The sequence below is a fragment of the Sinocyclocheilus grahami genome, unplaced genomic scaffold (assembly GCF_001515645.1).
Source record: "Sinocyclocheilus grahami isolate Dianchi unplaced genomic scaffold, SAMN03320097.WGS_v1.1 scaffold475.1, whole genome shotgun sequence".
NCBI classification, from domain to species: domain Eukaryota; kingdom Metazoa; phylum Chordata; class Actinopteri; order Cypriniformes; family Cyprinidae; genus Sinocyclocheilus; species Sinocyclocheilus grahami.
In genome coordinates, this window is record NW_015505654.1 from 734794 (window position 1) to 760476 (window position 25683).

Below are 25683 nucleotides of genomic sequence, written 5' to 3' on the forward strand. Positions count from 1 at the left end.
AAAAGGAAAATCTTCAAATAATGCGTGTACCGCTGACGTAAATGAAATCTAGAATACACAACTAACTTTGAGCTCTTGTAGCTTTGCATAGTAGTGCCTTCGCAACCCTTGTCAATCAGACAGGCCTTTACTGCAATGGCTCAAAACAAAGGACCATTAAAATAAAGCACCCAAAACATTCAACCTCCAGCCAAATTTCATTGCTTGTGCTGAATCCTAGTTAATGTGCATTCTGATTTTTTACTTTTTCTGACTGATAGGGGTTCACATTTGCTGAGTGAGATAAGGTATGTACAGTAATCCTGAGGTCATTACAGTCACAGGTAGTAAACGGAGTCATATTATATCCCGTCATGATAAACTTGAATAGAGTCTTGAGACATCTGGACCTTTGCATATATACTGAAGCCATGCAAAGAGAACGTCATGAACTGTAACAGACATTATAGCAGATATTATACAATTCTAGAGTTGCACTTTTCCTCAGGTGTCACAAAAAGAAACGTATAGTACTTTTAAAAAATATGTATCAAATCATGAACTGTTAGATGAGACGAAGACTCTATTCACATCAATAGCATAATAAAAGCTGTTTAATTTTACATAAAGCGTGTCTCCTTACGGGGGCAGCCATGCTAAGATCCTGCTGGCTTTAACTCAGTAACCCTTCTATTGTTAGACACTTTTGATCAAAGATTAAATTAACCATGGTTGACTGCAGAGAGAGCGGTTCTGCAACCACACATTTCTGCAAACGAAAAATGTTGCTTTTGTGTGAGACGGGATCCAAACCACAAGTTGTCAGTATATATCCAAAACAACCATCCAGCACAACATCAACAAAAGTGACTGTGTGAGCCTTGACAGAAAGTCAGTTATTGGTAAAGTCCTTAATTACATGATTAACAATTGAAAAAAGATGCAGAATTTAAACTGGTATTATCACTTTCTTCATAGGGTGCAGTGACACTTATTAATAAAGTGAAATTCATCAGTGCTAAGCTAACTTTCACACGTTAAGTTTATTAATACTATGTTTCCAAGATCATTGATCCTGAATACACTAGCGTTCAAATGTTTGGGATCAGTGAGATTTTTTTTTTTTTAAAGATATTAATACTTTAATTCAGCAAGGGTGCATTAAATAGATTTTAAAAAATGACAGTAAAGACATTTATAATGTTACAAAATATGCTGCTCTTTATCAAAGAATCCTGAAAAAAAAATCAAGTTTCCACAAAATAATAAGCAGCATCGTTTTCAACACTGAAAATAATAAGAAATGTTTTTGAGCACCAAATCAGCATATTATGATGATTACGTAAAGATGCTGAAAATTCAGCTTTGCCATCGCAGAAATAAATTACATTATAAAATATTTGAATATTGGAAACAGTTATTTTAAATGATAATAATATTTCACAATATTACTGTATTTTGGATCAAATAAATGCAGCCTTGTTGAGTATACGAGACTTTAAAAAATTCTCAGAAACATTTAAAAATCTCACTGACCCCAAACGGTAGTGTATTTGCCAGGCTTAATGTGAGTAATGATGAATACTCAGCAGACTTGACCCTGACAGCACTTTCTAAACCATATTTCTAAAAAGACACAATGACTGGCCAAAAAGCTACTGCTTCAATCCAGTCTAAAAACACTGTACCAGGAATCTGTCTCACATAAAACAACTACGCTCTCAAAAGATCCAAAATAATGAGCTTTTCATGAAGAGACGATGTGTACTGCTATATATATTAGTAGTGTATTATATAACTAATAGTATTTGATTCCCACTGTGGAGGCTCCTTTAAAAGGCAGAAGAAAATTGTTATTTTTTATGTTGCTCTCCATTATTATGTAAAGAAAATGCAATGACGGACATTGAGCACACATGACCTCAGGTATTCCAGTTTTTTCCAGGGAGACACAGGAAGTTGTGATGGCTCTGACAGTAACCAGAAGAAGTGTAACAGCTACACCTGACTCTGCAGCCAGTTCCTGGGGTCTAGCTTAGCTCTCAGACTCCTCAAGCTGTGGCGTGCGCCGGACGGTCTAGAAAAGCCCAGGTCTGACTCTTGACTGTTGCTTCCCTCACTGGAGCTGCTGCTGGAAGTGGAACTAGAGCAGGACAGAGCAGTCTGAGTGGGGTGAGGAGACCCAGAACCAGCGGTGGGTGGCTGGCAGTTGCACCGAAAGCCACCATAGCCCCGAGCGCGCAGAGTGGAGAGCTTGGCGTCCAGGGAGAGGGTACGGGGGCGGAAGCGACCCGAGGAGGAAGAGGTGTCCGGGGGCCATGCCTGACGGAAGCGGGGGCTGACACCGGCGGGACTGTCGCTGTCTGAGGTCAGGCTGGCATTGGAGGAGAGAAGGCCGGGTGTGCGGTGGCAGCGTGGGCTGCGGGGCTGGCGACTGTGCAGGCGAGGACTGGGTGAGTGGGGCGGAAGGTGCTGATGGTTGTGAGGGGATCTCGGGGGATCTTCATCAAACAAGGACATCCAGTGAGGTGGTGATCCGAGCTGGGCCCTCAGCTCAAACTCTTCAATACGACGAGCCAGGATGTCAGTGACTGTTCCAATGTCATCAGACGTATCAATAACTGTGACGGAAGAGAAACAGTAGAGATAATGAAAACCTTTTTTTTTTTTTTCGAAAAAGCAGAAAAATTGTTTATTTGCCTGACAGCTGATTTTGAGTTGCAAGCTTCATTTTTATAGTCTTTCGATAAAACATTTTCGATAATACACAATTAAAAAAAGTATTTAAAATAAGTACAATTGAAACAATATGCAAAAAAGTCAGTGCGCACAAAAAGTGAAAATAAAATAAATTACAGTAATGTTAAAATAAATGAGTAAATATAAAACAATATAAAAAGTTTTATTTTCAGTCATTTATTTTAAATTTTTTTAATAAAAAATAAAATAAACACAATAAAATAATGGTGTTAAAATAAAACAAATAAACTAAAAAATTATAATAAATCAACGTACTCTGTTGTTACATAGATTTATTTTTATCATTTTATACTTTTATTTTTTCAAAGAAAATTAAATTAAAACAATGAAAATATAGCAATCTACTATGGTGTCATCTAATAATATAATAATAATAGTAATAATAGCTTAGTGCATTATTCGTTTAATTTATATAAGCTTAGAACCGTATTTGAAATCTACATCAAGTAAAAGTTGTTGGTCACAGGGGTGACAAAAAAGGTTGGGATCTCGTGGGACAGTAGCATCTTCTGAGGGTAGAGCGTGAGGTCAGGTAACTTCTCATCACAGTTACTTCACCTGTCATTGTAATAAGAGGAGAGCAGAGCTCGGATCTCAGCAGAGACAGCGTTATCCTGCAGCAAAAGCCCCTCACCGGATACAGGGGCCACTGAGGAGGGGGAGGTATCAATAACTGTGACGGAAGAGAAACAGTAGAGATAATGAAAACCTTTTTTTTTTTCCTTCGAAAAAGCAGAAAAATTGTTTATTTGCCTGACAGCTGATTTTGAGTTGCAAGCTTCATTTTTATAGTCTTTCGATAAAACATTTTCGATAATACACAATTAAAAAAAGTATTTAAAGTAAGTACAATTGAAACAATATGCAAAAAAGTCAGTGCGCACAAAAAGTGAAAATAAAATAAATTACAGTAATGTTAAAATAAATGAGTAAATATAAAACAATATAAAAAGTTTTATTTTCAGTCATTTATTTTAAATTTTTTTAATAAAAAATAAAATAAACACAATAAAATAATGGTGTTAAAATAAAACAAATAAACAAAAAAATTATAATAAATCAACGTACTCTGTTGTTACATAGATTTATTTTTATAATTTTATAATTTTATTTTTTCAAAGAAAATTAAATTAAAACAATGAAAATATAGCAATCTACTATGGTGTCATCTAATAATATAATAATAATAGTAATAATAGCTTAGTGCATTATTCGTTTAATTTATATAAGCTTAGAACCGTATTTGAAATCTACATCAAGTAAAAGTTGTTGGTCACAGGGGTGACAAAAAAGGTTGGGATCTCGTGGGACAGTAGCATCTTCTGAGGGTAGAGCGTGAGGTCAGGTAACTTCTCATCACAGTTACTTCACCTGTCATTGTAATAAGAGGAGAGCAGAGCTCGGATCTCAGCAGAGACAGCGTTATCCTGCAGCAAAAGCCCCTCACCGGATACAGGGGCCACTGAGGAGGGGGAGGCCAGCAAAACGCACGAGGGGCCAACAAATGCAGGGAATGAGTGTTTATATAGCAACCAAATAATGATACAGTGGTTGGGGAATGTATGGGATGGATGTTTGGATTACAAATTTAAGGCATGAAACCAGGAAAATACAAGAGTGCATGAAAAATCAATAGGAATAAAGTGAAAGAGGAGGGGGAAAACAGACATGAAAAAAACAGTGAAGAGACAGACATAAAAACCACAGAGAAAATAAGACAGAGAGGAAAAGAGAGAAAAGACTGTCAGTTTGTCAGAAACAGCAGACTTTTCATTTTAGCAGTTAAAGGAGATAAATTGATAAAGAGAAAGACTCAGATCTGACAGAGGACGAGGACATGCAGTTCAATCCACACATCATCGTTAGGGTCACAGGCATATCACAGGTTATTCATGACAGCAAATCCTGCGTGTGCATTATTTCTGTCATCATCTGTCTAGATGTATGGCTCTACAGTGCCACTGGCCTATATTTTGTGCCAATCTAGAGCTTAAAACTCTCCTCCAGCCTCTGTAAATGTGTAAAAAAGGTGTCTGAATGCACTCACCCATCTCATGGTACAGGGAGCCCTGCTTCGGGGTGACTATGGCAGGTTTGCGTGGCGAAGGCAGCTCAATCTTCATCAGGTCGTCACAGCACTGTCTCCACTGGCCTGTAGAGGGCACATGCAGCTTAGTCAAACTTTTCTGGTAATGCATTGAACTAACAATCAGGCTCATGAAATATATTACTTGGCATAATTTGTTTATTAAAATAATTGAATGTATATATATTTAATTATTCTTTTTTTAAATTACATAATTGAGCACTGTGTCTTTCATTAGCATTATTGCTGCTGTCACGGGTTCATAAAAGCAAAAAGCCACTCTAGGGCTGACATAAAAATGATTTTACCACAGCTCATGGTTTTTTGCACAGTAATGCACAGTCTTGTGTGGCTTATGGCTTTATGGTCACTTAGTGCATTTTAGTAATTTTAGAGTTTATGTACTCACTCATATCATAGAACTGCTGCCAGAAGGCCTCCATCCAGCGCTGTGTGTCCTCTCTGCTGTCCGCTGCTAGTGTGTGCATCACCTCCTCTCCTCCATACTGGTTAGTGATACAGATATTCTGTGCCTTGCTGTGAGGATCCTTCTCTGCGGCCCGTATTCTCGTCTCCTGAGATGGAGACACATGAAAAAATAAATGTTTTAAAGAATTGTGAAATTATAAACTATAACTGATATCATATACACAACAGTTTGGGGTCAGTATGATTTTTTATACAGTTTTTTTTAAAGAAGTATCTTGTTTATTTGATCAAAAATACAGCAAAAACAAATACAAAAATACTGTAAAATATTACTACTATTTACAAACTGTTACTACTGTTTAATACTACTAATACTACTACTACTTAACGTGTTTTTTAATTTCAATATATTTACAAATTAAAACATTTAAAACAATGTCGAAAACAGGTGTGCTGCTTAATATTTTTGTGGAAAATGTGATCCTTTTTTAGGATTCTTTGATTAATAAAAAGTTGTTTGAAGATCAGCATGTTTGAAATAGAAATCTTTTGTAACAAAATCTATACTGCCAACTTTGATCAATTTAATGTGTCCTTGCTGAACAAAAGTATTAATTTCTTTCAAATAAAAAAAGAAAATCTTACTGACCAGAACTTTTGAAGTGTAGAGTATATTAAAGTATATAACTGAAAGGCACAATCTGATGGTTTTATTATTCATTTGAAATTCAGTGCAAAATAAAAGTATGCTAATTTAAAACCAAAAACATAGGTAACAGTTGACTGCTCACACATTATTTATGCATACTTAAAAATAACACCAACAACAATATCAACTATACACAATACTACAGTAGTACTATTGTCTATTTGTTCTAACAATATAAAATAATTTAAACTCAAATTTAATGTAATTTATTTATTTATGTGATATAGAGCAATGTTATAAGCAGAATAATGTACAGTCTGACAGAGTTTCAGTTTGAAGACTTGTTTACTACACATTTAGCAATTTACATTATTATTATCATCATATCTAAAGGATATAGTGTCAAATATTAGTTTTTCACTTTCAGACTTCTTTTAAAACATTCTGAACTACGCAGTTTTACATAAAGTACTTGTCTGAAGTCATAGTATATAAATAGCAATGAGTTTTGCACATATTTTGCTGTATGAAAGATTAATTTCAGTTATATCCATTAGGTGGTAGCAGAGCACAAGTAAAGCGTGTGTAGTGCACAGCAGTCACCTGAGAGCTGAGGAATGTGCAGACTCACAGTGCAGCTCTCAGATGTTAAAACAAGCTCTTTGTGCTCTCTAGGGGCACTGAAAGATCCAGACCCAGTGCATGGCAAACAAAGACGTCTTTTCATAACTACTGACACAATGAAAAATGTTCCGACAAATGGATTCTCTCTTTCTAAAAAAGAGAGAATCCATTTGAAAGAGTGCTTTCAAGATACTCACAAAGAAAAATATCTCGTGATATTTCCAAAAGCAGAACAATGACCCTGATATCATGCGCATAAATGAGCACGCTTAAAATCTCCAGAGTATGACTGAACTTACTTTGTTAATCCCAATCGTTAAGACAGGCTCCACATTGGCCTCCATGTCCTCTTTTTGATGATAACAGAAGAGATTAGTTCCTTTTAAAACACCATATACATTTGTCCATCCTTGTGGCTCACCTCCAAGCTTGAGAGAAAGGAAGAACATTAGCCAAAGTAAACTGAAACGGGGAAATATGATATTGAAGTGAGTGAGTGTGTTTCCTTCACACCTTTACCCTAAGACAGCCACTCATCATCTGCTGTGTCATACAGTGAGGCTGAGCGGCCAGACGACAACACACACCGCCATACAGAGGCAGCCAGTACGAACACTCCTCTACAGAGAGACAAAGAGACAAAATGATACAGTAATGGCACTCCTACTGAGAGAAAGATAGGAATGTGTGATCTTACAATGTTAGAAACTGTATTTTAAAACCAAGTAAACAAGCTATTCAAATGATGTCATGTTTTGCACCCTATAGTTTTAGTACATCTTTTACAACAAAGTAATCTATCATCTGCGAGAGCGGGCAGCCCACACTCAGGCTGTAAGACTGTCTTACAAACAGCCCACACTCAGGCTGTAAGACTGTCTGCAGTAACTCCTCAGACATGAAGACGGCTATAACGCCTCTTACTGGCCCTTCAAATTGACTGGCCATCCCGAGAAGTTTATAAGCATGACCCTAACACAAATCTGACCGACATTGACAATGCACACACAAACGTGCTCTGCGGGCCTGTCTGTAATTGATTACCTGCAATGTGAAGAAAACTAGCATGCCATAAATATAATGAGCTTTTAATAAAATCCCAGAAGGCACTTGTTGACATATCAAAGTATCGCACTTTATCACTTTTATCTTTAAAAAAAATAAAAAAGTAAAATGCCAAATTATAATTTCAAATGACATATTATTAGAATTTCAAAAGTAAAAAAAAAAAAATTGTGGCTGACATATACAGTATTTTGACATGTTTTCTAAATAAAGATATTCCTGGTTAAAAAAGTTGAGTTTTAAAAATGGGTTCGGCAGCTCACCATTTCCAGTGATTGTGAGGTCATGTGTGCGGAAGCTGTCCTGGACGTGAGAGAGATTGAGGGTTGTGTGAGCCAAAAGATGATATTTGGGCCCCCTATAAACACATAAAACACAATCAGAGAAGGGAATATGCAAACATATTTAAACTATGACTGTCAATCAAATACGAATAAATAAACTGATGAATTTACTGACGAATTAATGATAAACTGATGAAGTAATCAAATTAATTGTGAATACTTTTAAAATATATATTTGCTGGATATTTGCATATACAGTATATTTGCTAATACATACGTGACCCTGGACCACAAAACCAGTCATAAGGGTGAATTTTTTGAAATTGAGATTTATACATCATCTGAAAGCTGAATAAATAATGGTTTGTTAGGATAGGACAATATTTGACCGAGATACAACTATGTCCAAATGAAGTTCTTAGCAATGTAAATAACTAATCAAAAATTAAGTTGATATATTTATGGTAGGAAATTTACTAAATATCTTCATGGAACATGATCTTTGGCATAAAAGAAAAATCGATAATTTTGACCCATACAATGTTTTTTTTGGCTATTGCTAAAAATATACCCAAGCGACCTAAGCCTGTTTTGTGGTCCAGGGTCACATATATAAAATATGTATTTGCTGACAAAAGTCCTGAAATAAAAAATAAATAATTATAAGGTATTATTGTGACAAGCCAGTAAATAATTGAAAAGCCATTAAAAAGTGTTCAGTTTGGGGTCAGTAATATTTTTTTTATTATTACTATACTAAACATTTCTTGAGCACCAAATCAGCACATTAGAATGATTTCTGAAGGATCATGTGACACTAAAGACTGGAATAATGATTGATAAAAATTCAGCTTTGCCATCACTAAAATAAAATCTGTTTTTACTGTAGTTTTGATCCAATAAATGCAGTCCTGGTGAGCATAAGAGACTTTCAAAGGCATTTAAAAAATCATACAGATCCCAGACTTTTAAACAGTCTTGTATGTTGCTTGTTGTTTTTCCATATCTTTGAACATATGTTTATCACTGGACTGCAGTCCACAGCAATCCTTTTAGCATTTTTGATTCACGTAGCAGCAGTGTTTATGTGTGTGTTTCTACACACTTACGGTACAGAGGGCACAGGCAGCAGGATTGCCGCTCCTCCTCTATTGCTAGTGGGGCTGCTGGCTCCGGGCTCCAAGGCCGCCCTCATTTTCTTTCCTGCTGACCTTCCCAGAGATGAGCTCAGCTTGCTGGCCAGCTTCCGCGGTGTGCTGCCTGCTGAGTAGTCCTCCTCTGAACAACAGCTATACAGCTCCACCTGCAGCTCGAACCCTGGACTGGCTTTATTACTGCACACAGTAAACAAAGCATGATTGAAGCACATTGCTTCGTATTACTCCACACATTTAATGTCAAAATAGTGCAAATGTAGATTTAAATTCAGTATACACTACTATTCAAAAGTCAGTAAGACTTATATATCAAATGTTTTTTTAAAGTTTATATAGTTTATATACTTTGACACAAACTATAGCTGGTTTGGAAGTTACACAAAGATTAAAAACATATGTATGTGTAGAATAAATGTCCAGAAACAGTTAAAATGACACAATAAACATGCACACTCACAAGACAATTGTGTTGTCAAAGCAGATGTCTGTCAGCGTCCTGTCCACCATCACCATGTCGGTGTCAAAGATCTCACCACCCAACTGCAGCAGACAGAACACAGCGCACCGGTGCAGCTCTGAAGAAATAAAGAAAGACATTTACATGTACTACTTACAAGTCACACCTGCTCTAATGTCTTCACCAGTGTAGCTGCATGCTTGGCCCAGTGCCTATGAACTCCCCCCCGAGCAGCTCTGTTCATTCAGGAAACATTTACTCCTGCACCTGTGTGTGAGCTGTCCTGCCTTTTCCTGCTCAGGGCAACATTAGTATCTGTGCATTTTCTTCCTTGTACAAATTCTAGAAGATGAATAATTGTGACACAACCAGTTTTAAACGTTCTTGTCCTAATCATTTCGATGGCTGTTAAAATACATGTTCCCATTAACAGGATAAAGTACATATAAAAGCTTTCCCATGAGAGAATAACACATGCATGTGGGTTCTTGTGTCACATTCATCAACATAATAGCACCTCTATCAGCTGCTCTAAGCACCTTAGGTGAAACGACATTAGTCACTGTGGTCTGGAAAAAGGTTTCCAATGCCTGTAATAATATTCTGTTTACCCAGAGGGCTTTGCTGTGCCTGAACGCTTCATAAATAAATGTGTTTTTCGTTATCACGGTAATGCATATTCGTGTGTGTGCTATACAAGGGTTATAAAGATCAAATATATTCTAAACAATTTGCTCTGTTATTTAACCTGCATATCAGAGTGAAGAGGAAAAACAGATGTTACCTCCTTTATTCTTAAAATACTCTGTGTCTTTCCACATTAGAGGTATCCGTAGATCTGCAAAATAGAGGAATTGGAGGTCAGAGCGAAACACAAGGTTATAACACACACACACACACACACACTAAGTGTCACTCACAGCTGCGAGCAACCAATGTCGGCTGTCACTCCATGTCAATCAAAAGAAAAATATGTTCACAACACACATCTGGTATTTTATGCCATGCTACCAGCCAGTATAAATCACCATTATCATACTGGCCCACCCACCACATCAAGACCACATCATCACTTCAGCCCACCTGGATGAGCTTCTCTGTCAAGGTCTGTGTAATCAGGCTTGTTAACAAAACTTCAATTAAATTAATAGGAAGAGGTTGTTAGGGAACAATAATTGGGTACTGAATGTAGATGATGGACAGCAGAAAACACAAAACCGAGGCTGCATGTGGGAACATTAGATTGTATGTGCGTGGGATGACCTACATGATAAAAAGCCTGGATGCATTTGTTTAGTGGAATGAAGCTGCATGAGCAGAAATCCCACACAGAATCTGCAGCCGAAGAAAGCATAGCATATTTCTGCAGAACAGGGATGCTGGTCATTGACACAATTCCAGGGCTCGCAAAATCACTAGCCCAATGTCCCGGGGCTATTGTGTCTTCCAGTCAGGCTACCAAAATGTATCACCACCCTGCCTGACGGGCTATCTTATATACAGGGTTCCCACGGGTCCTTAAAAAGTCTTAAATTTAGATGTATCAAATTTAAAGTGCCCATATTATGCCATTTTTAAGGTTGCTATTATTTTTTATGAGTCTCCTAAAACAGGTTTACATGCATGCAAGGTCAAAAAACACGTTAGTGTTCTCAAAAAATATATTTAATTTTACCTCATTTCTAAATGATTCATAAATGACTCGTGCGAAGCAGTTCAAAGAATCAGTCTCTATAAACCCCTCCTTTCCATGAGCCCTCACTGCTGTGATTGGTCAGATGGCGCAGTCCTTTGTGATTGGTCCAGAGCCATAGAGCGATTGGCTCTGGATAGGTCTACCGCGTACAGCGCATGTCGGAAACGAAACACCCGTTGCCATGACAGAATGACAGCCCTGGAGACTTGTCAATACATAGAAAAGATGGTATCGATTGTACCTTACCAATTCGAGCCGGAGTCTGATGATGAAACGGTTGAACTGGCTGATCGACAAGAGTTGGATTCGCAAGCACGACTGGAGCAGGACGTTTCTCAGTGGTAAGTGTCAAGTGTTAACAAGTTTGTGGTAAATATAAGATGTGATAAAACAAATTTACTCTCACAGCGTAGGATACAGCGTCTTCTCGACATGATGTTAACCACACGGAAATTTTACTGTGTTTGTGGGCGGGTAAGTTGGCGACGTAGAACGTGGGCGGACATTATGCAAATGTGTTACTTTGTGACGTACAGCAAAATAAGATTCAAATTCCTGATGACTCGTTTAGGCGATTGCGAGCAGACTCTTTTTTTTGATAGACAATAACTTTATTTATTGTGCACTGTCGGCTTCACAACTTTGCAGATAGTTTATGTTCACATACATCTACATGACACACTGCATGAAAGGTAATATTTGAAAAGGCATAATAGGGGCACTTTAAGGCCATAAAAATAAATAAATTAAACTTATATGTTATAAGAAAAGTCCTAATTATAATTTCAAGAGGTCTTACATTTGGGGACGGAAACACAAGAATCGCAATATAGCTGGATTAAACTTTAAAATCTAAAATAGCCTGAATGAATAGCTTATGAGTGCTGCCCATTAAAAAAACTAAACGTGGCGCGGGTGTTTTTATATGACTGTATCTCTGAAGGGAACCGACTTTCTTCAGAAAAGTTTCCATGGCATTTCATCTTTCCTATAATGCCTAATAAAGCAGTGTTTATGAGCGCAGCACTGCTTTGTGTACAGCCGTTACCAGGGAAACCGCTATATTTCTGCTGTTTCAAAAGCCCCACCTAGTGGCAGAGAATTAATTTGCATTATCAATAAGCCTTTCTGCTGCTTATGTTCAGATCAATGCGAATATTGACCCACGATTTTTACACAGCAAACACGTAGAGTTGTGAAAGAAGCTAATGTGCCTTCTAAAAATCTAATAAATTAAGACAGTAATATTTATATGTTTAATATTAATATAATAATTTATACATTTGACTCATCCCTTTTCTTAAATGGTTTAAAGGCTGAAATGTGATGTTTATCATTTTATAAGACTTTTTGTTTTTGTGAAAACCTGTAACTGAACTGTAAATCATATAATTTTAATTTAATATGTTACACTAGACATTGCCCAACCCCACTCATATGATGTTCATTTTTCTAGTGAAGGTCTTAAAAAGGGTCATAAAAAGCCTTAAATTGATTTTTCAAAAATCCTGCTGATACCCTTTAACTACTGAAATAAAATTCCTTCCTTCATATATATATATTCACCAATAAAATCACTGCACAGAATTTTACAAAAAAAAAGCAGAAAATTCTGTTGATTCCGTCTGTGACTACATATGAGTGTGGTTTACATTAGCCTCCTGAGACCTTCTGTCCTCAGTAGAGGACATCATATTTTAACACAGTTTTAAGTCTGGATGTCCTGTATAGAGCACATTCAGGGCTTTTCAGAGATACCAATGTTTGGAAGTTTCACCATGACCACTCCCTCTCCTCTGCCTTTAAAAATGGCTGACATTAATTTAGTGATCAAATTTAACATCCTTATGGAAATTTTTTTTTTTTTTTTTGTTATTATCCTTTAAATCTGACACATTTCTAAATGGTTTGTCATAAATCATCATCTCAGAAAAATGCTATGGGGTTTTAAATCAAAATAAGACTTTTTGTTACGAAACAGGACATTGATTTCTTACATGTCCACTGTAGAGGACACAGGACTAAAAGCATGTTTATTACGCATTTTGGGAGACACAACAAGCGAATTGGAAAAAAGAAATGATATCTCAATATTCCTATGAAATATTAGGTATTAATATTAAAAATCTTGCCAATTATTACTCCCATTATTATACTTCTTTTTTCATTACATAATGTCCCAAGAACACATTAATATGCAAATTAGATACAGTGTATAGATAGCACTCTAATGGCTATTTTAAACACATACTGCATAAAGCAAAATGGTATATCAAATTATCCTGTTATATCTTTCATAACATAGTTGAGAATCATCTTTATACAAAGTTTCGAATAAAAAAAATCTATATTGATGATTTATTGTTTTTGCCTATTCATGTTCATTCATGTTTATTTTTTTTATTTATTTTTTTATTGAGTCCTGGTGTCCTCTACAGAGGACATAGCATAACATGTGAATAAAATATAATTGTATGCACTAAACAATGTAATGACATGAAAAAAATACTAAATTCACAAAAAAAAAAAAATTATTCTGGGTCTCAGAATGTTTGCATATGAGTGTGAAGTAAGGGTATAAGGTCCTCTATAACCTCTTCATAATGACGTCATAATTACAGCATTTTCTGAGTATCAACCCTCCAGGCCTCAAACACAGATTGCCATGGGTGCAGTCAAGGAGTTTGAACTGCGAGTTAATAGCACTGGGTGTTAAGAGGGGGGGCTGGTCCCTCTAAAAGATCCAGACAGTGAGGAGGGGAGGACGACTCGTAAAAGAAGCCCCAAGCAGACTGAGACACAGGCGCTGATATATAAAACAGCAGGGGTGTGATTTAGTGCTCAGACACCCGTATAAACAAACTGGTTTACATGATTTACACACAATACACACAATCAAAACCAGAGAAAGTTATATACACCAGAATCCATATATAACATTCTCTGTTCATACATGCCATTCAAAAGTTTGGGGTCAGCAAGATTTTTCAATGTTTTTGAAGGACGTCTCATACTTACCAAGGCTGCATTTATTTAAAAAAAATTTTAATACAGTAAATATTGAATAACAGTAATATTGTTACAATTTAAAATAACTATTTTTCTATTTTAATATATAAAATGTAATTTATTCCTGTGATGCAAAGCTGAATGTTCAGCATTATAACTCCATTCTTCAGTGTCACACGATCCTTCAGAAATCATTCTAATATGCTGATTTGGTGCTGAGGAAACATTTCTTATTATGATGAATGTTGAAAACATTTAATATTTTTGTGTAAACCGTGGATTCTTTGATGAATAGAACGTTCAAAAGAACAGCATTCATATGAAATTAACAGAAATCTTTTGTAACATTCTAAATTAAATGTTACAAAAGATGTTAAATGTTAAATGTCTAAGTTAAAATTAAAATTACAAATGACTTGCTTCTTGCGTCAGACCAAGGCTGTGTCTCATTGCTAGTTTTACTTGATCTTAGTGCTGCATTCGATACTATAGATCATGACATACTCATAGATCGATTACAAAACTATACAGGTATCCAAGGGCAGGCTTTAAGATGGTTTAGATCCTACCTGTCCGATCGCTACCACATTGTTCATTTAAATGGGGAGTCATCTCAATTATCACCAGTAAAACATGGAGTGCCACAAGGATCTGTCCTAGGTCCTCTGCTATTTTCGATATACATGTTGCCACTTGGTAATATACAACTGTCGCTTTTGATTTACTGTGGCACTTCTGATGTGATAGTTCTTTAAAAAAAACTTACAGACCCCAGAATTTTCAACGGTAGTGTATATTTTTTCATTATGTGAATTAATCATAACTACCTAAATTCTTTTCTGTGAACATACCTGAAATGGCTACTTTGCCCTTACATGGGGATCGGTCATCCATTGGACCTGCATCAGAAGACCTGAACACAAACAATAAGACACAAACCACAATGCGTAAAATGCTTCAGTCATAATTAAAGCTGAAGTGTGTGTCACCAAACGGAATTGTAAAAATATCCTGAGCACTTCCTCTGTCTGCCATTTGCCAGGCCCAACCCAAACTTATAATATTGGTTGAGCCAATGTCATTGTGTCAGGTTGGTTGATATGACAAATAAATAAAGCAATGTGCTGACATCCTTACATAAGTTCAAGATAACAGCACAACGAGTTCTTTAACCTATAAATGCCATAATTACAACTGCCTCTACATATTAAATTGGGATACAAACCTTTTTTTTTTTTTAAACATTACACAAGTTTTTTTGAACATAGCTTTACTTTTACGTTTATTTGTTTTGTGTCTTAAGGTCAACCATGTGACTAAAAGGACAAGCTTGTTGTATTTGCCTTAAATTAACATTTAATGCTTTGACATTAGCTTTAGAGTGATACAGTGTTAGCTGCACCACATTGAACTCTTTCTGACCTCAACACTGTTTTCTGCTGTCATGTGCTTTGTGGCTGCCCAATTTGCTCTACTTTAGCAAATACATTCTGCTATTTTTAGACAAAAAGCATATAAGTGTTGGATTTTGTCTGTGTTGAAGTACTGGTCAACAGATGTCAAACTGCATTTATTAGAAGTGAATATTTTGATGAAACTTTTATATTTGTTACCAGTGCTGACAGTATAATAGAAATGCCCGACCCCAAGAAACTGGCCTATAATCTGATTAACCTTTTATAAAGCACCACAAACATCAAAGACACCCAAAAATCTAATTTAGTTCAACCAAACTTGTTGACACCAACTGAACTAAATTAATCAAAAGTGACTGCTGACCTGCGTGCGACCCGCTGCATGACTTGTGCCTCCTTCATGCGCTGCAGCTCTGACATGTAGGCCATGATGCGGGCGTTGCAGGTGAGGAGACTCTTGGAGGCCTCCAGCGCTTGGTCCCTCTGAGAACACGCAGCCAGCAGCTTACACGCACCCTCACGCATTCGGATTTCATAGTCGATCTTCTTCTGGATGTCACTGTCCTGGAAAAATAAAAAGAGGCTAATGTCAGGATTATTCCCAGTATTATACATTTGACTCAACTAGACAAGGGAGGATTCATCTCATACAATAAACTAAGACATGTTGGCCATACACACTGAAATATGAACATTTGTCAAGCAATTTCTATGTGATCTGACCATTAGAAATGACTTTCATGAGTGTATAACCTGATGTACTCAGGATTTTTCAGTAGTATTGAACAATACTGACTTTTTTTAGATGTTACCACAAACATTTTGGGTTAACTGCCATGTTTCCAGGGCCTTAAGATGATTTATGAGGAGTCAAACAAGACAGCCTTCAATAGGAAAGACACATGAGCGCAACTTACATAAGCACAAACATTTTTAGTCTGCTTTACTTATTAGAATAAGTAACGAAAAACTCTTAGGGCATAAATGATCTGCATTATGCCCAAATATCCAAAGCATGCCTGTAAAACACTGCAGAACAAGTGACCCATATGTCTCCCAGCACTGCACAGAGGGCACACCCCGGTCACATGACCATCTGCTCTGTAATGGACTGCTACGGCTTACTGTGTGTCTCAATGCAGTGATGTATGAAATTGAATATCAGGGTTAACAAGCTGGAAGAGATGCTTTGGCCTCTTGATGTCAGTTTACCTCCAAACAACCAGACACCAGGACACTGAATCATTTACACATGAACAAAGAGGAGTAATGTCAGGTTGTGGAGCTATATCTAACATTTGAGGGGAGGCAGAGCATCTTTTAAGGGTCCCATTTTCTCTGGGCGAGATGTGAGACTGTGGCTGGATTATGAAGGGCAGGAATAACATGTAGAATAGGGATAAAGGAGTAAACAAAAGGAGGAGCTTGAGGAGAAACGAAAAAAAGAGAGGTAGGTGTGACTGAGCATTTCCAATGGGCGAATAACCTACTGTCATTTAAATTTACTCTAGAAATGGATTTAGCTTAAATCTACATGGAAATGAATCAGAATGAGAAAAGGGTGGAAAAGAGCAAGTGAGAACAAATTTTAAAAGAGCGAAAAAAACAGAAGTCAGTTTTAAGCCATAGCTCTTGATGTCAAGTTTAATTTGACAAGCACAAATGAGGCTGAGGGACAGATGTTTGTTCAGTGTTTGGTGGAATAAATGAGTCATCAGTTACAACATATTGCATTGACTGTACTTCCATCCATCAATGTTTATTTTGTTTCTCAAATTTAAAATGCCTTCTAATCTGGCGAAACAAGGTAATAATCTTGTACCACTGAAAAATGGTCTGTTGGTCATTTTTTCATCTTTGCAGTTTTCTCAAGTGACATTATTCAGACCCTTCTTATAATCTGCCATTCTGTCGTCCACTGGGGCTCCTGTTGCCATGGCAACATCCCAAATTACCCCTTTTGTGTGCAAATTTCAGAAACACAATAAGGTCTAACCAGACATCAATTAAGACAGCACCTCTTTTCGGTTCTCCTTTCAAAGGAAAACAGGGTTTGCTGTACACCTCACTGCAACAGATTGTATGACTACTGTCAAAAGATAGACTTGACGAGCTTCAAAAGCAAGAAATCCTGTGGAAAACAAACCAATCATGACCATTTATGATTCTTAAGATAGAGATTCAGGGATCAGGGAATTACGGCCACCGTCCTACTTGTATACATAGACAGGCACATATAGAGAAGTTCAGATCAGTATAAGATTGTGTTTGAGAAAGAGAGAGATGATCTATTGGTATGATGAACAAGTTTGAGAAATTTTAAGAAAAAAAAATCAATTTAAAACTAGGCCTGTCACGATAACAGCTTTTTGTTGTGCGATATATTGCCCCAGAAATAATTGCGATAAGCGATATTATTGTCATTTTAAAGACCATTTTATGCCACTGAATATATAATCATAATGTAACGGCATAATAATGCAAGAAGGCCTACACACTTCCAAATGACAACAAACTTTTACTTTTTAAGAATATTTAGATCATGGAAATTAAGTATCAAAATATTAGATACCTTAAAAAACTTAAATAAATAGTAAATAAACATTTTCTAACAAAAAGGGCAAAGTAACAAGTAGGAAAAAAAAGAAAATTGTACAAAGAACTTTCCATCTACAGATTTTTCCCTGACCTTCTTTTCTCTGTAAATTAAGGGTGCACACTATTGCTGAAAAGCACAATCACTACTCAGCAGTCAGATGTCTGTATGCACAAAGGCACAGATCCCTAAACAAGGCCATATCTGCAGATGAAACTTTGCTTGTAGAAGCATTTTTTAAATGTGAACTAGCACCTCATGTCTACACCACGTTATGTACGAGAAGCTGCAAAAGACACAGGCGCAAGTGGAATGTACAAAACATGGTGACATTAATTTTTAAGTAAATATAATGGGCGATATATTGCGTCACCAAAAATGATTGAGGTCATGTACATATATTGCACGATAAGTCAATATATTGATTATAGCGACGGGCCTATTTAAAACTGCAAGTAATAGAGTGGTGTCACGCCACTTTTACATTTAGTGTGGAAATTGCTTATTGCTAGTAGTAGTAGTAGTAGCAGCAAAAACTGTTGTAATTATGATATTTTGTCACAAAAAAGGTTAAATGTCATTTTTTACATCAAATCAAACATCGTCAGCACAGCAAATAGTGACACACTGCATATTGTGGCTCTTTACATTTTTTAAGCAACACAATTCACTCTTGCAAATGAGACAAACCGAAGATCCAGCTCACTTCACAAATCTATGGTCCAGACTAGAAAGAACAATACTCATATGTTTTTTGTTTAACCATTTCACTTTTGTTTAACAAAACTGAAAACAGACAGTGGCTATGTAGATTTTCAACTGATTTATGAACCAGATTGGAAAATTATTTCTCCACTTCAGATTGTCAAAATGAAATTAATTTTGAGCTTAGCACAATTTATTGGTGCATACATGACATTTGGGCATCTATGTAATATTTGTAAAAAAATCTGTTTTTAATTGTACTGACATAACAGTTATAGTGATCTAATGATAATAGTTGATGGATGTATGAAAAAAGGTTTCAAAAAATTGTGATGTTGTTTGTTTAATTTTTTCCTTGCTAAGCCAATTACTGAAAGAGATATATACGGCTCGCAAGCCATATGTTTCCAACACCTGTTTTAAGGCATGAGACTACAGTTATGAAAGATGTTTGATGTCGGTTTCATGTCAGAAATGGGATGCTTACAAAGGGAAGGGAGGGCATATGTGAAACTGATGACTGAAGTAATGGCTGCTGAAAATTCAGCTTTGCCATCACAGGAATAAGTTACAATTTCAAATATATTCAAACCGTTATTTTAAATGATAATTTTTCACAATAATCTGTTTTTAATTGTACTGACATAACAGTTATAGTGATCTAATGATAATAGTTGATGGATGTATGAAAAAAGGTTTCAAAAAATTGTGATGTTGTTTGTTTCATTTTTTCCTTGCTAAGCCAATTACTGAAAGAGATATATACGGCTCGCAAGCCATATGTTTCCAACACCTGTTTTAAGGCATGAGACTACAGTTATGAAAGATGTTTGATGTCGGTTTCATGTCAGAAATGGGATGCTTACAAAGGGAAGGGAGGGCATATGTGAAACTGATGACTGAAGTAATGGCTGCTGAAAATTCAGCTTTGCCATCACAGGAATAAGTTACAATTTCAAATATATTCAAACCGTTATTTTAAATGATAATTTTTCACAATATTACTGTATTTTTGATCAAATAAATGTCTTGGCGAGCATAAGAGACTTCTCTCAAAAAAACATAGTAGTATAAGTAAACAGTAAAACCGTATTCTGAACAGTAGAGTAAGTACTTTAAATAAACACTTAAGTTAATGCTGCAGGAATGAGTGTGTAGTAAATATACAACCACATGAAACAAAGACCCTTCAAAAACACTTGCAACATTGCCAAATGCCACCCTCTCTTGTGACAGGTGCCAGGGCAGAGCAGCACGCCAGCCGGTGTGTGTTTATGTGCCAGTCGTCAGTGTCAGTGTGAGCGAGGGTGGCGGGCTGGCAGCAGAGAGGTGTGAAAGAGCAAGGGAGCGAGGGAGGAGGAGGGAGGAGGAGGGAGGAGAGTACAGCGAGCGCTCTGTTCCCCAGTAATGAAGCGTGAGTGTTGAAAATGAAGCCAGATGGGAATAATTGAGGGAGATGGAATCTTCCCCAAGTCGTCAGAAAGATAGAGAACGCAAGAAAGAGTATGAAAAATAATGAGTCTGTAATTACAGTGACAAATGCCTTGCATTTTTTTATTTAATTTCTTAATTTCTGCCACACTTCAGAGACCCCGGAACCCTACAGCTACAGAATCGGTTTATTGCTGTGAGACATGCAAACTACTTGGACATAATAATTGCTAATAATTGCACAATGAAGCCAGTCTTGTTCTCAAAGTACTCGAAACGTCCAGCAGACGCGAGACATGTACAACCTGGCAATACGACCATAGGAGGAATATCGGAAGCACATTTTTTCATTGGCAAGGGGACGTGAGTCATGGGAAATGACTATGGTCTTTAGAGAATAGGCCACATATTTGAAGTCTTTCCCCCTGAAAATACCTTAAATAATGAATGTGAACTAATGGCTTTGTAATGTCAAATGAAAGAATGTAAACAGAGGAACCAGCCACATAGTGAGCCAGATAATGAGATGCTGATTTGATCTAAATCACATTAATACACCAGCTGATGTTTGCAGCTTGAGTCATTTCAGCCCAAATATTTACAAAGACCATTCACACTTGAAATTGAACTAATTTAAAGTTAATTTTAACCCTGTGTTAACATCATGCTATATTATTTGAGCCATGTTAGCGTTTTATACACTTAAAGGGACTTTAAATAAATGTTTTGTTGTCATTTACTCAGCTTCGTGTCGTTCCAAATCTGTATTACTTACTTTCTTCAATGTATTACAAAAAAGATATTTTCAAGAATAGCCTACGTCAAGCATTTTTGTCCATAAAATTAAAAGTTTGTTGGGTCCAAAACACCACTGGATAGCACTGACTTGCACTGTATGGACAAAAACCACATTTCCAAGGCATTTTGCATCAAAATATATTCTTTTGTAATCCACAGAAGAAAGTAAGAACAGTTTTGGAACTTTTCTTCATTTTCATTTTTGGGTCCCTTAGGTTAGCATTTACACAGTAGCTACATTCACATACACCCAAATAATCTATTAATTGGATTGATGGCTCTAAAATGGCTTCATGTAAAAACCTCAATCCAATCGACTGAGCTTGATCCGAATGAAATTTCAACCGATTGCTACATTTAGGGTTCATATAAACAGAACTTTCAGAATCTGAAATCGGATTGGATTAATTCTGATTGATGACAATTAGTGCATGTGCACATACCTAGTGTTCAAGAAACTCTCCGATTTGCTTAGCAGTGCTTTATACCTCAGGCTTAAAAACAGCGCTAACCCTCTTTCAACATTACAAGTGTGAAACGTTGCTTAACTCCAGGTTAAAAGCGGCCATAATCTGCATGTTAGAACAGCATTAAGTGTAGTGTGAAAAGCCTATTCGTGTTATGAAGAGCTGACACATGTGGCAAATACCAAATTGCCACTTTTAAAAGCAATTTTGCTAATATTTTGTCAATAGACGTTGTGAGCTAATCCAGTCTACTAAATAACAATGTGAAGATAATAGGCCCTCTGGGGGTTTCACTGCATGAAGTGATGTCCTGCGGGACATTTCTCTCTGGGATAATGCTCTTATCTGCTTGTTTGTTTTGTCTTGTTTTGCCTGTCCTGTTTCTCACACTGAAGCTAAGTCTTAAACTTTGACCTCTCTCCCATATCGTACACAATGACGTCAGAAAACAGGGCCTCAACTCTAAGATAATCAGAGCTCATACTGTTGCAACATGACAGAAAAGTCACCTTGTTGATGTATTTTAGCCATTAGCTGCACTGATGTGTCATTTGTCATTAGGAACTCTTCACCAACAGTAAACATCTCACTACAAGTTTCCTGTGGTAAACTACCTTTTTAGATCAGTTTAGGCTAACATAAACTTTCTGATGAAGCCAGTTGAGCAAAGAAGATATTCTGAAAATATCTGAAGATATTTTGCTCTTCTCAGAGGATTCAAATGCTCTAAGGTCATTTCCTGTCATGAAAAACGTGACTGCAGTGATCTGTGTGAAACTCTCCTGATTGACAGCAGCAGCTGTGATTCCTGAACTGCAATGCTAAAGAGACGGGAAAATGAAATCTTCTGGGCGACACTGACCAAATTAAAACATACTATGACCTGGATGGCTATTGCTCACAGCTGCTTAAATGGGTGCGAACCTAAGAAGCACTGGATAATGGCTCACTATGTTAATCACAGGCCTGCAAACACATAGGAAATGATCATTATTACCTTTAACAGTAAGTGAAAAGGATGGTATTATATTCTTCAGCTACTTTAACAATTTTCTTTTCACTAAAAGTTCACACAACAGTAATTTATGTGCTCTTCTGTATTACTGAACTTTGACTTTCTCTCACAGTAAAAAAAAAATACGGTGACACCCAAAGGCAAAACACCAATTGAAAAGGCCAAATCACTGACCACACCCACAGATACACAGGATTTCACTGACCGAGGCCTGTCAGCCTCCAAATAGTCAACCACAAATATGCACCCGCCTTCCCCATCTGTTCCACCCAATCCCAGCGCTCCTCTTTTCATTCTTGTGCAAGCCAGCACTGAGGACAGTATTGTACTTTTCCATCGATACGGGTGTAAATGTAGAGAAACAAGTTTGGGAATGAGCCACATGGGGTTGGAAAGGGCAAAAAGTAAAGTTTTAATGATTCAGTTTTCTGCAGCCAGATCCTTCTGCATAATCTAAGATATCCAGTCACATAAAAGATAAGCCATACTAACAAGTCAAGGTTTAAGCTTACAAGAATGGATGACATACTGTCTAGCTCAGTGGTTCCCAACCATGATATATATATATATATATATATATATATATATGTAATAGTTCTGTTATTATAAATACATTTTGTGTAATGTCATTATAGTGTAGTTCATTAAAAATAATTATAATCACTAAAAATGTAAATAGTAATAATAAATGTTTTTTATATGCCAATTCATTTTTGTCCTCTGTAGTGGAAATATAGACACTATATACATAAATATATTTTAATAATTTTATGTTAGTGTAATTATTAATATACACCAGCACCACTGTTCAAAAGTTTGGGGTCAGTTAGATCATTGTTTTTCAACAAACCCTTTCTTTAGCAAGGTTACAATAAATTTGTCAAAAGTAAAAAGTAACAGTAAAAACTCTAGTTTACACAAAAATATTAGGCAGCACTTTCAATACTGATAATAATAAGAAACGTTTCTTGAGCATCAAATCAGCATATCAGAATTATTTCTGAAGGATCATGTGACACTGAAGACTGGAAATAAATTACAGAATATTACAGAAATAAATTACATTTTAAAATATATTCAAATAGAAAACAGCAATATTTCACAATTTTACTATTCTTACTGTAGTTCTGATCAAAAATGCAGCCTTGGTGAGCATATGAGAATTATTTTTGAATGGTAGTGTACTTTATATATAAAATTGCAATGATAGCATCAAAATTCATGTAGTAACTATAGTATATTCCTACAAAATAACCCTTAAATACTTTATTCACAACAGCAAAACATCCTCTAAAAACATCAGACAAACACCTAGTGACTACTAACTAAAATAATCCACCCTAGAGGCTGAAGAGGCAAATTTCTATGACAACCAGGACAGGCACAAGCATTGTTTGAGAGGAAACGGTACAGCTCTTTTGGCAGCAAAGACGCTGTGCGAAAGGTTCTGTTGACCTGCGTTAACCCTGCCAAGTTTCAACCCGTTCAGAATGCTACCAAAATACTGAAGAAAAACTGCTAGTGGAAGCTGCATCATGTGCAATGATTCTATGGAAAATAATGGCCTCAATAGGCAAGTTGTACTCCAGACACACAGATTTTACCCTGTTAGTACTGCGTAGGCCAAAATGGAATCCTATTTAAGCTGCACAGCAATACACAAGTCTCATTATTAGCACACAATGAACCATTTGAGATGTTATTGTGTATGTGTGTGAGGGCAGTCTAAAATGCACAGTGTGTGACTATGGCTCTCCAGCCAGCTGTTCCCACAAAAAGGCAAGCAGCCTTCCAGCACAGCTGGTTTTGGACAACTAAAAAGGGTGTGTGTAAATATGCCTTTGGGAAAAAGACGTGTCTGTGTGTGATGGAGAGAGTTGCGCAAGCTGAGACAGAAAAAAAGGGGTGTGCGCATACATGTGCATGCTTGAGCTGTGAACTTTGACTACAGACAGCCCACATCTGTAATGGAAAATATATTTTTGATATTGTGTGTAGGTGTGTGTGTGCAATCTGGGAATCAGTGCAAGCAACAATATCTGTGTGTGTTTGAGCTGCTGCCATATCTCACTTCACAAGGAGAATAAAGACTACTGAGATCTTAATCCACGGAATCAACACTACTTCATATGGTTGAAATGGGGCGCATGAAATATCTCTTTAATATCTCAAATGGCTACATGAACTAGATGATATTATTTTCCTGCTTTTCCTGATTCTTCCAAAGCCAATCATACCCCCCTCCCCCATCCGCGGGCCTGTTAATCCAGCCCTGATTGCAGTAGTTTGAGATAACCTCACTTAATCTTATGCAAAGTCTGCGGAATTAAGAATCACATCTTGATTTATAGATCTTGTTTGAACCAGAATTAGTAATGTTTTACATACAAACCCAATTCCAAAAAAGTTGGGACACTGTACAAATTGTGAGTAAAAAAGGAATGGAATAATTTACAAATCTCATAAACTTATATTTTATAAGGGCCGGAAAAGTTAAATGTATGTAACGTTTATTATTATTTATTAGCTCTAAAAAAAGGGGAATATTTATGACGAATCATAAATGGTTATGATTCATAATAAATATTTAGATTATATCTTCGAATTAACTGTAGCAGAATCAATATTACAATTATTTGATCTGTCCGTCCACCGAGCAGACAATATAATCATTTATCAATTCAAGGAATATTTATTTTCTGGCCACGGAACAATAAACTGTCCTTCTTTGTGCAGTGCTAGCAGTAATTCTTAGCCAAATGTAGCAAAGGTTCAAACATTCATTGACTTGGAACTGTGAACAGTAAACAGAGACAATTCGTTGTGAATATAAGAGATTTAATAAAATGAAACTATATCTAACATATAACTAACTAAAACATATATACACAGAAAAGCCAACCCGGGGTGTTATTAGCGCTCCTGCAGGGGGGGGGGGGGGCACCATCAATGCTGAAAGGTATATCCAAGTTCTAGAACAACATATGCGTCTCTTTCAGGGAAGACCTTGCATTTTCCAAATACTGCATCAATTACAACATCATGGCTGCGTAGAAGAAGG

At 36.5% G+C, this 25683-nt stretch overlaps 1 protein-coding gene across 3 annotated transcripts in view; it reads right to left on the bottom strand.

Annotated features, from left to right (window-relative positions):
- Positions 1-1449: 1449 nt before the first annotated feature.
- The window catches only part of LOC107553604 (rhotekin a), a 109276-nt gene continuing 85042 nt past the window's right edge, over positions 1450-25683 (bottom strand). For all 3 annotated transcript variants that reach the window (XM_016235889.1, XM_016235890.1, XM_016235891.1), the window contains exons 2-12: positions 15975-16174; positions 15047-15108; positions 10275-10328; positions 9491-9608; positions 8986-9210; positions 7856-7950; positions 7041-7147; positions 6827-6955; positions 5235-5400; positions 4787-4891; positions 1450-2600 (exon numbers count right to left, since the gene is read on the bottom strand). In XM_016235889.1, the coding sequence (XP_016091375.1) occupies positions 1978-2600; positions 4787-4891; positions 5235-5400; positions 6827-6955; positions 7041-7147; positions 7856-7950; positions 8986-9210; positions 9491-9608; positions 10275-10328; positions 15047-15108; positions 15975-16174 (1884 nt within the window). In that variant the 3' untranslated portion in view covers positions 1450-1977. The remainder of the gene's footprint in view (positions 2601-4786; positions 4892-5234; positions 5401-6826; positions 6956-7040; positions 7148-7855; positions 7951-8985; positions 9211-9490; positions 9609-10274; positions 10329-15046; positions 15109-15974; positions 16175-25683) is intronic.